A 15091-nucleotide genomic window follows, 5' to 3' on the forward strand; every position below is an offset into this window, starting at 1 on the left:
AGAATGTTATCCTGAGCTCCTAAATGGGGATAGGGAAACCCTTCAGTCTCCTGGGATACTTATCTAGTGTTGTTTCGTGGTTTCTTGTTTCTTCTCCAAAGAATGCTTAGTCTTTCAAGGTAGTCCCATGCTGACTCTACAGTCGGGATCACATGTCTTGCTAGCTGAAACAATATTCTGACTTACAATACCAGCAACCTCCCATTTATAGCATGCCATTCTTCCAAGGATCTCAGAATTCCCACTACATTCCTGGGAGGGGAAGAGAAGGTACGTATATTTCTCTTTTCACATTATGTTTGGAGACGGGAGAGATATGTGTCCAAGGTCACTCAGCTGGCCGGGGTAGAGAGAAGTGATGATTACTAGGTCAGCTATTTCTCAGTGAGGAAACAATTCCTAGAGTTGGGCTCTTTGGGGAACTCTTTCAGGGCCCCAAGGTTCCACTTCATGCTTTTATAGGATTAATTTACTCAACCTCACTTCTAAGGTCCTGAGAGCTTTAATGGCCCCTCAAAAATATCCAATTTGCCCAGGTGCACAGAGGCGCCTAGTTTACTTGTCAGATAAGCAGGTATTTTCCTATCTAATGTTTGAGAACCTGATCATAACACAAAGTAGAAAAAACTGTGGACTTTGCCCACAAGTGACTTATACTCTTAAAGCAATAAAACACAATCTTGGCAGAAAAATAGGTAAATTGAACATTGGAAAAAAAAATCAAGATTCAATTCTGGTTTCAGTACATTCAATTCAGGTCTTTTTCTCTATGACATGAATGTACTAAAGAGAAGGCACTGAGGTAGAACTGTATTTTTCCCTCTCTGATGATGGTTTGCTCACTCTAGGAACATAATTTAGCCTTCAAAAATTTGTAGTTTGATTCCCTTCCCCTCTTTTCCCTTAATCTATGTTGGGAGTACCCAGGAACTGCAGGTTATTTTAAGGAATCACTACAACTCCTTTGCCTCTCAGCCTCCAAACTACTTCCTTAAAAAGACATATCCTCCCAACTTTTCCCTCAGCACTCAGGCACTCCCAGTCACTTGTAGCATATTCATACACATAAATGTGTATGTACTCTACTGTTCTTAGCATTTATTTATTCACTGATTCAAATTTCCATTCTTTTTTTCCTCCTATCTGTAAATAATTTTATTTCTATCTCATTCATTAGATCGTAAACTCCTTAAAAGCAGAGATTATGCCTCTTATTACCTCTATTGTACTTTCCCAAGAGCAAAGTTCAGTGCTCTGCATACAGCAGATGCTCAAGACTCGTGGATTAAATCATAGCACTTTTATATTTGTCTTACAATATTATAAGGTAAGGATATCCTTCCAATGGGCAAAGTGACCATTGGTTAGGTCTAAAGAATCTCCTTTTGAGATTGGTAAGGAATATCATTTAAGAGGATGGCGACTGCCCAATGCCCAAGGCCAAAGACTGCCAGTGACCATTGCAGTTTGTTGGCCCATCACTTGCTTAGCCCCACGGCTGCCAAGCCAGTGGTTGACAACAGACTCAGAAGCTCGGTGTCCAATATTTACCAGACGGGAGTTGGCACCTAGCCCATGGGTTTTGTATGTATTGTTGCCAAGATACAGAACATTTGCTGTATGTTCTGTATCTTGGCAACGAAAGGTATGCCTTTAATTCCTTTTCCTCATTCCTCACTGTTTTTGAGGCACTCTGTTTTTTGGTGGGTTTTTTTTGGCCTAGCTGGGAAGAAGAGATGCACTGGCCAACTTGCTGATTCTAACCTTTTGACTTCCTTGCTGACAGCCTTTGCCCATATTTTCAGAACAGGCTGAGGATGAGAACTTCCTGGATGTGCAAGAGGGGAGGCAGCAAAAAGTAGTCCAAGGCCTTCCCTCTCCAGCACAGTAAGTGCTTAACAAGTACCATAATAATAATGATGATAATAATAATAATTATTAATAAAATAAATAATTGGGGAGCGCAGCAGAGTTTAGAAATCTGTACAAAAGTGCTACAGGATGTGAGTGGGTGAGTACCAGAAGGAGGACTCTGTGAGCAGGCCTTGCTTTTACCTTCTAATGGAGATATTCTTCCCCTTTTTCCATGTATCCAATTCCAAAATGGAGCAAGTTCAATGCTTTTCTTATCTCCCTTTGTGTTCCCAGCACCCCCACCCCCCAACCCCGACAAATCTCCAATTTTGTGTTCTGCCTTGAGGCAGTCTCTTTCTTGTTTCTTCTCTAGTTGTAAGCCAGGCCCTAAGTGATCTCGATACAATATTAGCATCTTTCATGCTATTTCTCCCTTTTCTTCTCACCCTCTACTCAGTCCTTTGTTGAGGCAGCCCATTTTAGGGTGTGCCCAGATTGTTTCTAGCATGGTCCTGCCTTGTGCTTCTGTGAGCGTAGAGAGCCACAAGGCAAGGAGGCTCAGGTGGGAGATCTGTGTGGAATGGTATAACGGAGAAGCCACCATGTAAATTCACATGGGAAATAACATCTTACTGATCCAGCTTCATTTTCAACATAGGAATTCTTATGTGAGCCAGCTTCCTGTTGTTCCCTTGAATGGAAGTGTATTTTCTATAAATATATTTTTGTTTTTAAAGAAATACTTGAAGTAACCACAATAAATGCTGACTGGGCTTGATGGTTGACCCTGAAAGATGAATACATTGCCTCTCATCTTTGCGGCAGTGGTATATCATTCTGGTGCCACTTAGTGATTTTCAAACATTTTTCTCCACTTGAGAAGAAAAGCAAGGTTCGCTCAAAAGTTCCATTTTCAGTTTCCTCCTCTGTAGAATGGGGATTCAATCCTGCTTCCTCCTAATTAGACTGTGATCCCCATGCAGCACACAGACTGTGTCCGTCTGATTATCTTGGATCCACCCCAGCACTTAGAACAGTGTATGACACATAGTGAGCACTTAATTTTCCATAGCTGATTGTATGTGTGACTGCAAAGGCCATTTCAGGACCCAGAGAAGTAAGTGTGGCTAAGGTGGAAAGAGCATGGGCTTGGAAGTCAGAGGATGTGGGTTCCTCTCCATCCAAACCGCTACCACGTCAGTGGAAAAAGCCCGGGCTTGGGAGTCAGAGGTTGCGGGTTCTAATCCCGGCTCCTCCACTTGTCAACTGTGTGACTTTGGGCAAGTCTCTTCACTTCTCTGTGCCTCACTTACCTCATCTGTAAAATGGGGATGAAGGTGTGAGCCCCATGTGGGGCAACCTGATGACCTTGTATCTACCCCAGCGCTTAGAACAGTGCTTGGCACTTAGTAAGCGCTTAACAAATACCAGTGTTATTATTACTATCACTCATCCTATCCCCACTGGATTCCTGCATCAGCCTCCTTTCTGACCTCCCAACCTCCTGTTTCTCCCCACTTCAGTCCATACTTCACTCTGCTGCCCGGATTATCTTTCTACAGAAACGTTCTGGGCATCATGTCACCCTGCTCCTCAAAAATCTCTAGTGTTTGCCTATCACCTCCTTATCAAACAAAAACTCCTCACTTTTGGCTTCAAAGCTCTCCATCAACTTATCCCTTCTTACCTCACCTCCATTCCCTCCTTCTCCATTCCAGCCCACACACTCTGCTCCTCTGGTGCTAACCTTCTCACTGGGCCTCCATCTCACTTGTCTCCCACTGACCCCTAGCCCACATCCTACCTCTGGCCTGGAATGCCCTCCCTCCTCAAATCCACCAATCACTCTTTCCCACTTCAGAGCCCTACTGGAGGCTCACCTCCTCCAAACGGGCCTTCCCAGACTAAGCCCCATTTTCCTCAGCTTCCCCTCCCTTCTGCTTCACCTCAATTTGCACCCTTTGCCCTTCCCAGCTTCTTCCCACCCTACAGCACTTATGTATATATCTATAATTCTATTTATTTATATTGATGCCTGTTTACTTGTTTTGATGTCTGTCTCCCCCCTTCTAGACTGTAAGCCCAGTATGGGCAGGAATTGTCTCTCTTTTTGCTGAATTGTACTTTCCAAGGGCTTAGTACAGATAAATACAATTGAATGAATGAATGAATGAATGTGGGTTCTAATCCCGGCTCTGCCACTTGTCTGCTGTGTGACCTTGGGCAAGCCACTTAACTTCTCTGTGCTTGTTACCTCATCTGTAAAATGGGGATGAAGGTTGTGAGCCCCACGTGGGACAACCTGATGACCTCATATCTATCCCAGCACTTAGAACAGTGCTTGGCACTTAGTATGCACTTAACAAATACCAGCATTATTATTATTGTTATTAGAGTCTTGGCAACATTGTGGATATGAAAAAGTTGCCCCATGTTATGTTTAATGTTTGCAGAGCTTAGCACTGTTTTCCATTTTGGTTCCGTGTCTCCCTTTCCTTGGTTGAAGAAGGTTGAGGAAGAACCAACATAAATGGATGCCCAGGGTTCAAACTAACTGAAGCAACCTTTCTAGGGAAAAACATTTGATAGCTTCAATAGCATTGCCATTGTGTTCCTTACCAGGCTGTCTCGACTTACCAGTATATCACCAGGCAATTAGTTGTCCAGAAGGACACAAGCAAGGGCCTGTGTCGAGATGGACCCACCCAGAGTTCCTTTGTTTTGCCCTTGGGAATCAACGTCTAATGTGAAGCGTCCCTCCAAAGAGACCGAGACCTTGGTTCAGTTCTGGAGTCCCCAAGGATTCAGGGTTCCATACTGAGTCCAAGAGCTCAGGCTAGACCAAAGAAACCCTTTTGGGTTTGGGTCAAAGTTGAATTTGTTGGGTTCTGGGATTTGGGGAGCTAAGTCTGACCTGACTCTCTGGATCTTAGATAACAGTGGTCTCCCAGGGGACAAGGAAGAGACAAGATAGAAGGAGCAGGAGGGGTAAGCAGAATAAGGTAGGCCCAAGATTAAGGTTAGTCAAATTCTTATTGTCCCACTGTCTAATTTCTTCTATTGGCCAGGAGTGGAGACCTAACACAGGTAGAATGGCCTGAGAAAGGCAAAGCTAGTTAGAACAAGGATTTTGGGCATGTGATCGCTAATATTAACTATTTTGTTGGTCACCCTGGGTGAAACACATTACACTGGACAGAGTCCTAGAGGAAAGGAAAATATTTGGAATATTTGATTTATTTCCTCAAACCGGCATCCTAAAGCATGGGATCTTTGAAAGGGGAAAAACTGGGCTTCCGAATTCCACCTTGCTTTTCCTAGTGGCTGGCAGAGCAGAAAACTAGAGTTTGACTGCAACTAGTAAAGCTTATTTTGAGTATATGAGATGACTAAAGAGGAAAACACTAGAGATAAAAGATAGCTGGATTTTTAAAAAAGTAGGCACTGTACAATGTGGCAGTTTCTCACCTGGTAAAATAACCTGGTAAAATAACAGACCATCAAAATATACACTTATCTTTTCTAGATAAGCAAGAACTATTCTAGAACTATTTACTTTAAAAAGTAAAATACATTTTCTGGATATGAAGCATGAGTAATATCCTTGCCATTATTAAAACTAGGCGGGGTTTTAAATAGTTTTTCCTTTCCCCATTGCTTTCAAACATGCTCATATAACCCCATCCTAAAAAAACTCTCCCTTGATTACATGGCTCCCTCCAGTTATCACCCCGTCTCCCTCTTACCATTCCTCTCTAAACTCCTTGCGTGGTGCAGTGGAAAGAGCACGGGCTTTGGAGTCAGGGCTCATGAGTTCGAATCCCAGATCTGCCACTTGTCGGCTGTGTGACTGTGGGCAAGTCACTTAACTTCTCTGTGCCTCAGTTCCCTCATCTGTAAAATGGGGATTAAGACCGTGAGCCCCACGTGGGACAACCTGATTCCCCTGTGTCTACCCCAGCGCTTAGAACAGTGCTCTGCACATAGTAAGCGCTTAACAAATACCAACATTATTATTATTATCCTTGAGTGAGTTGTCTACACCTACTGTCTCCACTTCCTCTCCAATTCTCTACATGATTCCCTCCAATTTGGTTTCCACCCCCTTCACTCCACAGAAACTGTCTCTGATAAGGTCACCAATTATCTTTTTCTTGACAAATCTGATGGTTTCTACTCCCTCCTAATCCTTCGTAGAGATTAGGATGAAGAGAAGGATGGGAGAAGCAGCATGGCTTAGATAGAACACCAGCCTGGGAGTCAGAAGGACCTGGGTTCTAATCCCAGCTCTGCCACGTGTCTGCTGTATGACCTTAGGCAAGTCATTTAACTTCTGGGCTTCAGTTACCTCTTCTGTAAAATGGGGATTAAGAGTGTGAGTCCCATGTGGGGCAGGGACTGTGTCCAACCTGATTAACTTGGATCTACTCTAGTGCTTAGAACACTGCTTGGTACATGGTAAGCACTTAACACGAACCATATTATTACTATTATTATTATTAGACCTCTCAGCTGCCTTTGACACTGTGGCCCACCCCCTTTTCCTTGAAACACTAACCAACCTTTAATTCACTGACACAGTTCTTTCCTGGTTTTCCTCCTATCTCTCTGACCGCTCCTTCTCAGTCTCTTTTGCAGGCTCCTCTTTTGCCTTCCACCTTCTGACTGTGGGGTTCCCTCGACCCTCAGTTCTGGGTCCCCTTCTATTCTCCATCTACACCCACTCCTTTGGAGAACTCATTCACTCTCACGGCTTCAACTATCCCTTCTTGATGATTTCCAAGTTTACCTCTCCTGCCCTGACCTCTCTCCTTCACTGCAGTCTCATATTTCCTCTTGCCTTCAGGACAGCTCTACCTCGATGTCTTGCCAGTACATCATATTAGGCATGTCCAAAACAACTCCTCATTTTCCCCACAGACCAGGTCCTCTCCATCTTTCCCATTTCTGTCGACATCACTATTCTCCCTATATCACAAGCCCTTAATCTTGGCATTATCCTTAACTCATCTCTTTCTTATTCAGTCTGTCACCAAATCCTGTGGGCTGTACCTTCACAAAATTGCTAAAATCTGCCCTTTCCTCTCCATCCAAACTGCTACTGTGCTGATCCAAGCCCTTACCCTATAATAATTATGGTACTTGTTAAGCGCTTACTATGTGCCAAGCACCATTCTAAGCTCTAGGATACATACAAATTAATCCAGTTGGACATAGTCCCTATCCCACATTGGGCTCACACTCTTAATCCTTGTCTTTTACAGATGAGGTAACTGAGGCCCAGAGAAGGTAAGTGACTTGCCCAAGGGCACACAGCAGACATGTGGCAGAGTCAGGATTAGAACTCAGGTCCATCAGACTCCCTGGCCTGTGCTCTAGCCACTAAGTTATGCTACTTCTCTATCCCACCATGACTACGGCATCAGCCTCCTTGCTGACCTCCCTGACTCCTGTGTCTCCCTACTCCAGTCCATAGTTCACTCTGCTACCAGGATCGCTTTCCTAAAAAAAGTTCATTCATTTGTTTATTCAATAGTACTTATTGAGCACTTACTGCGTGCAGAGCACTGTACTAAGTGCTTGGGAGAGTACAGTACAACAATGCACAGACACATTCCCAGCCCACAGTGAGCTTACAATCAAGAGGTTCAGTCCACATTCCCCACTCCTCAAGAACCTCCAGTGGTTACCCATCCACCTCTGCATCAAACAGAAACTCCTTATCTTGGACTTTAAAAGCACTCAATTAGTTCACTCCCTCTACCTGACCTTTCTGATTTCTTACTATAGCCCAGCCCATACACTTTGGTCCTCTGACCCCAGCTTGCTCACTGTACCTCAGTCCTGTCTCTCTTGCCACTGACCCCTTCCCACATCCGCCCTTTGACCTGGAACTCCCTCCCCACCCATATAAGATGGACCACCAGTCTTTCCACCTTCAAAACTGTACTAAAATCACATTTCCTCCAAGAGGCTTTCCCCGACTAAGCCTTCTATTTCCTTATTCCCTCTCCCTTCTGCATTGTCTATGCACTTGGATCTTTACCCTTTAGGCACTTGATATTCACCACCTATACTCAGCCCCACAGCACTTATGTACATATCCTTAATTAATTTATTTATATTAGTATGTTTCCTCCTCTATACTGTGAACTCTTTGTGGTCAGGGGGTGTGTTTATCAACTGTGTTTCATTGAACTTCCCCAAGTTCTTAGTACAGTGCTCTGCACACAGTAATCACTCAAAATAAATATCATTGTTTGATTGATTGTGCTTAGTAGGCATGACCATTTCACTGTTTAAATGATCCTATGTCAGAGGAGGACAACTGCTTGGCTTTGAACAAAACTCAAACCTGTCCTTTTAGCAGGAAGATTATCTGCTTTTTCATCTTTCTGTGAATTCACATTCCACTTAAAGACTTTGAGAACTACATTCTACTTTATCCTTGAAAAATGCACTCTGACTGATAAACATCTAGATAACACTTCTGATCTGGTAATTTCTTTTCTTAGTCATGAGAGGTGAATCACTCCTAGTCTTAATTTTGTTCTCCACTCTCATCCATCTATCAGTCAATCTTTAGTATTTTTTGAGTGCCTACCTTGTGCACAGCACTGTACTAAGAACTTGGGAGAGTACAACAGAAGCAAAAGACATAATCTTGCCTTCAAGGTCCCTATAACCTGATGGGAATTGGGAGGAAGAACAAGGGCAAAACTGGTAGAAACAAGAATATGGAAAGGTGAAATAGATGAGTAAATGACTCCATAAGTAGCATATGTAGATCAATATACTCCTTCAATCTATATGTTGAAATATATATGTAAGTGCTGAGGGTGGATGTAAATATTTATATGCTAAAATTAGCTGTTGGGTTGACACAGCTTGGAGTGGGAGGAAATTAACTGAGGAAATTAATTAATTGAGGAAATGAATTTCAGGAGGATTTGGAGGATGGGAAGAGTTGAGGCCTGACTGACTTGAAGCGGGGTAGAGTTTCTGGTTGAGGAAACCATGTGAGCCGGGGTTGGGGGTGGGACATTTGAGAGGGAGATGCAGTTAAAAGGTTAAGTGGGGGGAGCAAGTGATGCAAGGGGGTGAAGAATTGATACTATGGGGTCATATAAATTAGGCATACTAGCATTGCCTCATGCCCAGTGCTAGCAAAAAAACAATCAGTGGTATTTATTGAGTGTTTAGTGTGTGTTGAGCATGGTACTAATATCCATTAATAATAATTACAAATATCATTTAGAAGAAAAAATATTCTCATTAAAAATTCAGGTGCATGATTGAATTAATGCTAAGTTTCAAGTTGACTCCTCATTACATACCTTAAACCCTTATTTTCAGAGGCGCAAACCCATCAAATTTGGCCCTGAATTTAAGAATTTCTCAGGTCTCTTTTCTGAATCTCCCTCTGCCCCTCCCCAACAATGTTCCTTATTCAAGCTAATCTGCCATGTAACCAATGAAAGTTTGCTAGAGATCACCAAATGGTGCTAGAAATGCAGGTCTACAATGGAAACTTGTCTTATAGGTCTCTAAATTTGGCTAAAAAAATCAAAAATAATTATGTAGAGTGTTTTCCATGTCATGTTTAAATCATTTTTTTACCAACACTTCTGATTGATAACTCCACTATTTTCATTTATTAGTTTACTCTTGTTTGTGTCAATTCACTTTTTAGTTTATATTGCACTAGGTTTAAATAAAATGAATCACCTGAAAAATAAGAAGAAAATATTTGTCCCCATATTTTCTGTAGAGCAATTTGGTTTTTCCCTTGTGCACTTTCAAGTTTCATAAACCAATTTCATCCTTCAGCAAGAATCCATATACAGTTGGATATAATATTTATACTTAGAAAAAGGGTAAATAATTTCTTTCTGTTTTTAGAAATACTGAATATAGGATTAATCCATAAACTTCCATGTGTAATAATTGGCAATGAGCTGCTGGGATTTTTGCTGTGTATTATTCTACACATCTGGTCTACAGAAGCGAAGTGTGAAAATTGTAGCGGATCAAATAACACAAAGAGAATTGTGGATCCAGAACTATAGGCTAAATGAATTTAGAAGACAAAAGCATTTTTAAAAACTCCGGGAACACAAGCTAAAGCTGTACGTACTTACATGGCAGACAAATCTTCTGGTTTCACCAGCAATCTCTCCTCTCGTTTGTAATAAATTGTTCCTGGGGTTTTTTTTTCCCCAATGAAAAAAACACCATCTTGGCTTTGAGACACCAAACATGTCTGTCATCTTCCACCTCATCTCCCCAGTGTAGGAGGGAAATATTATAATACAAACTGTTCTGGCTTAGAATAACTGAATTTCTAGTTGCTTTCAAGAAAAACTACCCCAGAAAAATGTGGCAGAACACCACCTAAATCTCTTGATGTCCGTTTCCATCCCCTACCCTGAGTCTTCCCTTCCTGTCACAATATTGCAGCTATAGAGCAGTGTGTGTGTGTGCATGCGTGTGTGCATGTGTGTGTGTGTGTGTGTGTGTGTGTGTGTAGAGAATCATTGAATTAGCTGATTGGTAAATTTACTGAAAATGTATAAAATGCATTGGCTGCCCTTAAGGAGTTTTCAGTCTAATGGGGGAGAACAAGTAAATATCAGGATGACTGTACAATTAATGAAGTGTATATGAGCATAGCTACATAGGCCCAGTGAATAAATAACAAATCTGTAGCAGGGGCTGAGGTCAGAGTTGGGATGGCATGAGTAGCAAAATTCCTGACTAACCAGGGTCTAGAGAGCTTGAGAAGCTTGTTGTAGTGACCCAGTCTGCTATGAGAAAGACCTAAATTGCCCCAGATTATGAACAAGATCCATCCAATCCCTGCTAAAAGCATGGACTCTTTTAAAATATAGATCTGAGCACATAGTATACTGATGTGCATTTTATTTTTAATCACTACCTGGGGGCACCCCAGTGGTTCAAGTTCACAGTCAGAGGTCCCATCCTAATTAATCAATCACTGGTATTTATTGAGCACCTACTATGGACAGTGCTCTGAACTAGTGCGTGGGAGAGTAAAGAGCTCATTCCCTGCTCTCAAAAGCCAACAATCAAAGGGGGAAGATGCACAGGTATACATATTTACAAACGGTGGGAGCAAGCAGATTAACGATTAAACAGGTTGTAGCAATATATCAGGATAAAATACTTGAAAAGACAGTAAGTGTTTGAATAAACACATACCCATTAGTGCTGAGTGCCTCAAAAAGTAGGATAAATGCAAAGAATAAGTTGTTCACTAGTAAGGAGAGGCAGGTGGTTTTCAACTTTGAGCATCTTTTTTTTTCTGGTATTTGTTAAGCACTTAGTATTTGCCAGGCACATAAGCGCTGGAGTAGATAGAAGATAATCAGGTTGGACATGGTCCATGTCCCACATGGGGCTCACAGTCTTAATCCCCATTTTACAGATGAGGTAACTGAGGTACAGAGAAGTTAAGTGACTTGACCAAGGTCACACAGCAGACAAGTGGCAAAGGTGAGTTTAGAACCTAGATTCTCTGACTTCCAGGTCCCAGTGCTCTTTCCACTAGACCACACCGCTTCTCATCTTTGTGTGTGACCCTCCCCTCCACTCTCTCCCACTGACACTAAAGATGCTGCTTGGGCAAAATGTAGGACACTGGCACACCCAATAAAATAAAGATTCCCCATCCCCTCTCTATGACTTAGAGGAGCAGCGAGGCCTAGTCGGTAGAACACAGGCCTGGGAGTTAAAGGGACCTGGGTTCTAGTGACCTGGGTTCTAGTCCTGGCCCTGCCACTTGTCTGCTGTGTGACCTTGGGCAAGTTACTTTACTCCTCTGGGCCTCACTTACCCCAACTGAAAAATTGGGTTTAAGACTGTGAGCTCCATGTAAGTCAGTGACATTCGTTAGGACAGCACATAGTGAGTGCTTAACAAATACCATCAAAAAAAGATTTCTGGATTTTGCACCATTAATTCTAGCTATTCTTCATTCATAATACCTCTGTGGTCAAGAGAGATACAGAAACAACAGGTTCCCATACCTCTAGTCTCCTGAAGCTAGCTGCAGGAAATTAGAGCACTTTAGAACCACATTTATTGAGTTGAAAGGAGGTAATTTTAAACAATATCTCTTCTCACGGGTCCTGGTAACTGCTTCCTTTTCCTTACAATGTGTGTGGATGGCATAATCATTTCCTGACTAGTTGGTCTCAACTGCCAGTTTTTTTCCATTCCTAACTGCCACCCTTGTCTAGAATTTCTGTCTCCCAAAGTCTGATTTAGTCACATAAGTATATGTTTTCCACTTTGCATTCATTCTTTGTCCTTTGAACTATAGAGTCCTGGATAACCTGTTTACTTGTATCAATGTGTGTCTCCCCACTCCTAGACTGTAAGCCTAGTGTGGGCAGGGATTGTCTCTCTTTATTGCTGAATTATACTTTCCAAGTGCTTAGTACAGTGCTTTGCACACAGTGCTCAATAAATACAATTGAATGAATGAATAATAAGAATGTAGTGCTAACCTTTTGCATTTAGATAGTCACTCCTGCTCTTGCACATTTTCATTACCTGATTTGGATGTAGTATAATGGAAGAATGAGACCTGAGTCTATTCCGGGTAAAGCATGATCCACAAATTGTCGCAAGAGTTGCTGGAGGCAAGGCCAGATTCCACCACTCAATCAATGATATTTATTAAGTGCTTACCGTGTGCAGAGCACTGTAGTAAATGCTTGGGAGAGTACAACGCAACAGAGTTGGGAGACATGTTCCCTGACCACAAGGAGCTTAACAGTTTAGGAGAAGACAGACATTAAAATAAATTATGGATTCAGACTTAAGTTCTGTGGGTCTGAGGGTGGAGTGAATAAAGAGTACCAGTGTGGATTCCAGAGCTGATGCATCCCAGAGCCTCATGTGATCCCTGACACCATTGTATCATTCTGTAAGTGTGACATCATCAGAACTGTCTCCCCAGCTTCGCCCCAATCCTGCCTCCACTCTGAAGCAACTCCCATGCCCGGTGGAACAGGAGGGATTCTGTGTGTCTGCAGGGTAGCCAGCCCACTAAACCCAGTGCCCAGGGGCTCAGCCACCCCCAAAGTCCAGGTTGACTCAGGTCCCAGCAATTCTCCACCCGCTCCTCCGTGGGCTGTGAGCCTCCACAGGGACAGGCAGGGCAGCAGGAAGAGTTGGCTCAGGCCTGGGTCCTGTGGCTGCTGCAGGGAAAGAAAGGTGGGAGTTTGACTGTGGGAGGAAGGAGTGATTGTGGAGGGAAAGGGTGTTATATGGAGCTCTGCTTGCTCAGAGCTTCTCTCAAGGGCCAGGCAGGACTATAGCTCCCTAGTGCTTAGTACAAAGTAAGCACTCAGAAAATGCCACTGGCCCTGGAGGTTGTGGTGTTGGTCAAGTGTGGTGCTACTTTGCTTTTCCAACTGTGCCTCAGCCACGTTGCATTTGCCTGTGCTCTACTTTGTATGATGGCAACTTTAATGCACTACATTAATGTTGGTATTTAAGTGCTTACTATGTGCAGAGCACTGTTCTAAGCGCTGGGGTAGACACAGGGGAATCAGGTTGTCCCACGTGGGGCTCACAGTCTTAATCCCCATTTTACAGATGAGGGAACTGAGGCACAGAGAAGTGAAGTGACTTGCCCACAGTCACACAGCTGACAAGTGGCAGAGCTGGAATTCGACATTAATGTAAGGAGTAGCAAAGGATTTACATTCAGCATTATACTCATGTAACTGCCCTGTTTTTGAAGATATTTCTAACTTTAAAAATCCCATTCATGGTAAGGATTGTGTGATTGAGTTGTTTTTCTGGACTGTAAGCTCATTGTGGGCAGGGAACACATCTACCAGCTGTTATATAGTACTCTCCCAAGTGCTCTGCATACAGTAAGTGCTCAATAACTACCACTGCTTGATTTCTAATAGTGGTGGTGGTTTACACAGAGCCATCCACACTCACCCAATCTCATTGGCACCAGCAACAGGTATTGCCAGGTAGCTGAGGGAAGTTAGGAATGGAGTTGGTAGCCACAGGGCAGAATTTCTCCATGTGCCCTTTGCAGCAATAGACATTGTTCTGCCTTCATCTGCTTTTTATGCCATTGTTGAGGGAGCCATGTGCTGTGCAAACCAGGGGGAACTTTATTTTAAATTTATACATTTTACTTCTAGCTACTCACGAGAGAGCCAGACCAGTATGGATTGTTTAGGGTAGCCTGTTAATTCACAAGCAAAATTAGATGATGGAAGGGGTGCTGGATTGTTGTAATGGGGAAGGCATGTAGAACTGGAAGTGTTCCACGTGGCTTTCCGCAGCTCTGCCGTTAACATTCACATTTCGATTACACTTTCAATATGCACTTATGTACATATCTGTAATTTATTTAATGTGTCTCCTCCTCTAGACTGTAAGCTCACTGTGGGCAAGGAATGTGTCTTACTGTTATATTTTACTCTTCCAAACACTTAGTACAGTACTCTGAACACAGTAAGTATTCAGTAAATACAATTGAATGAATTTCTTATTCCTCCAGAGAAAAACTTCTCCCTCCATTGAGACCATAGTGGGACTCTTCAGCCCAGGTCCTGCAAACCCAGACACATCTATGAAGTTCTTCCACAGGTAGGATGACCTTTTCAGGCCTTTGGAGTGAATGGCTATGCCTGAAGCTCTGCCATGGAAATCTGCATTTCAATTCCACCCCTAGGCCCCCACATAAAAACTCCTTTCAGGAATGAGGGTGTCACCTCCCCCTTTTTGCCCCAAAGCCTGACCTGGAATTCAACCAGCTCCCCACCTCCCCCCTAAACTTATCTGTGGCAATCCTACTGGTACACCGAAATTTCTAGGCTCCCTGTGAGGGAAGAGAAGATCACATCATTGTTCTCGGACAGCATTACTAGCTGAATTTTCCCCTCCACAGAAACCAGTACCTTTCATCGATCCTCTGTGATACTCTTCCAGGGACCAATAGCCACGCCTCCATTCGGTAACGGTGACACTTAAAACAAAAATCATCAGTTTTGCCATAGTTGTAGTATGGCAAAGCTGGACGGATTTCCCAATGCCTTAATACATTTCATGAATTTTACTGCTTATTGCAAATTCCATTCTTTCTGCAGCCAGGTCATGTAGGTGGCTGAAGAAACCACTGTGTGCCTGAACATGTGCAGCACCTCATGATTTCTTTTCATTTTGGACATTTGTTTTC

The 15091-nt window shown here is 42.9% G+C and overlaps 1 protein-coding gene across 1 annotated transcript in view; it reads left to right on the top strand.

The window, feature by feature from the left end:
* The window catches only part of LOC114812927, a 50986-nt gene extending 35895 nt beyond the window's left edge, over window positions 1-15091 (top strand). Inside the window, exons 3-4 of the mRNA XM_039912446.1 lie at window positions 14414-14502; window positions 14804-15091. Coding sequence (XP_039768380.1) covers window positions 14414-14502; window positions 14804-14873 — 159 coding nt within the window. The 3' untranslated portion in view covers window positions 14874-15091. The remainder of the gene's footprint in view (window positions 1-14413; window positions 14503-14803) is intronic.

The sequence above is a fragment of the Ornithorhynchus anatinus genome, chromosome 6 (assembly GCF_004115215.2).
Source record: "Ornithorhynchus anatinus isolate Pmale09 chromosome 6, mOrnAna1.pri.v4, whole genome shotgun sequence".
NCBI classification, from domain to species: Eukaryota; Metazoa; Chordata; class Mammalia; order Monotremata; family Ornithorhynchidae; genus Ornithorhynchus; species Ornithorhynchus anatinus.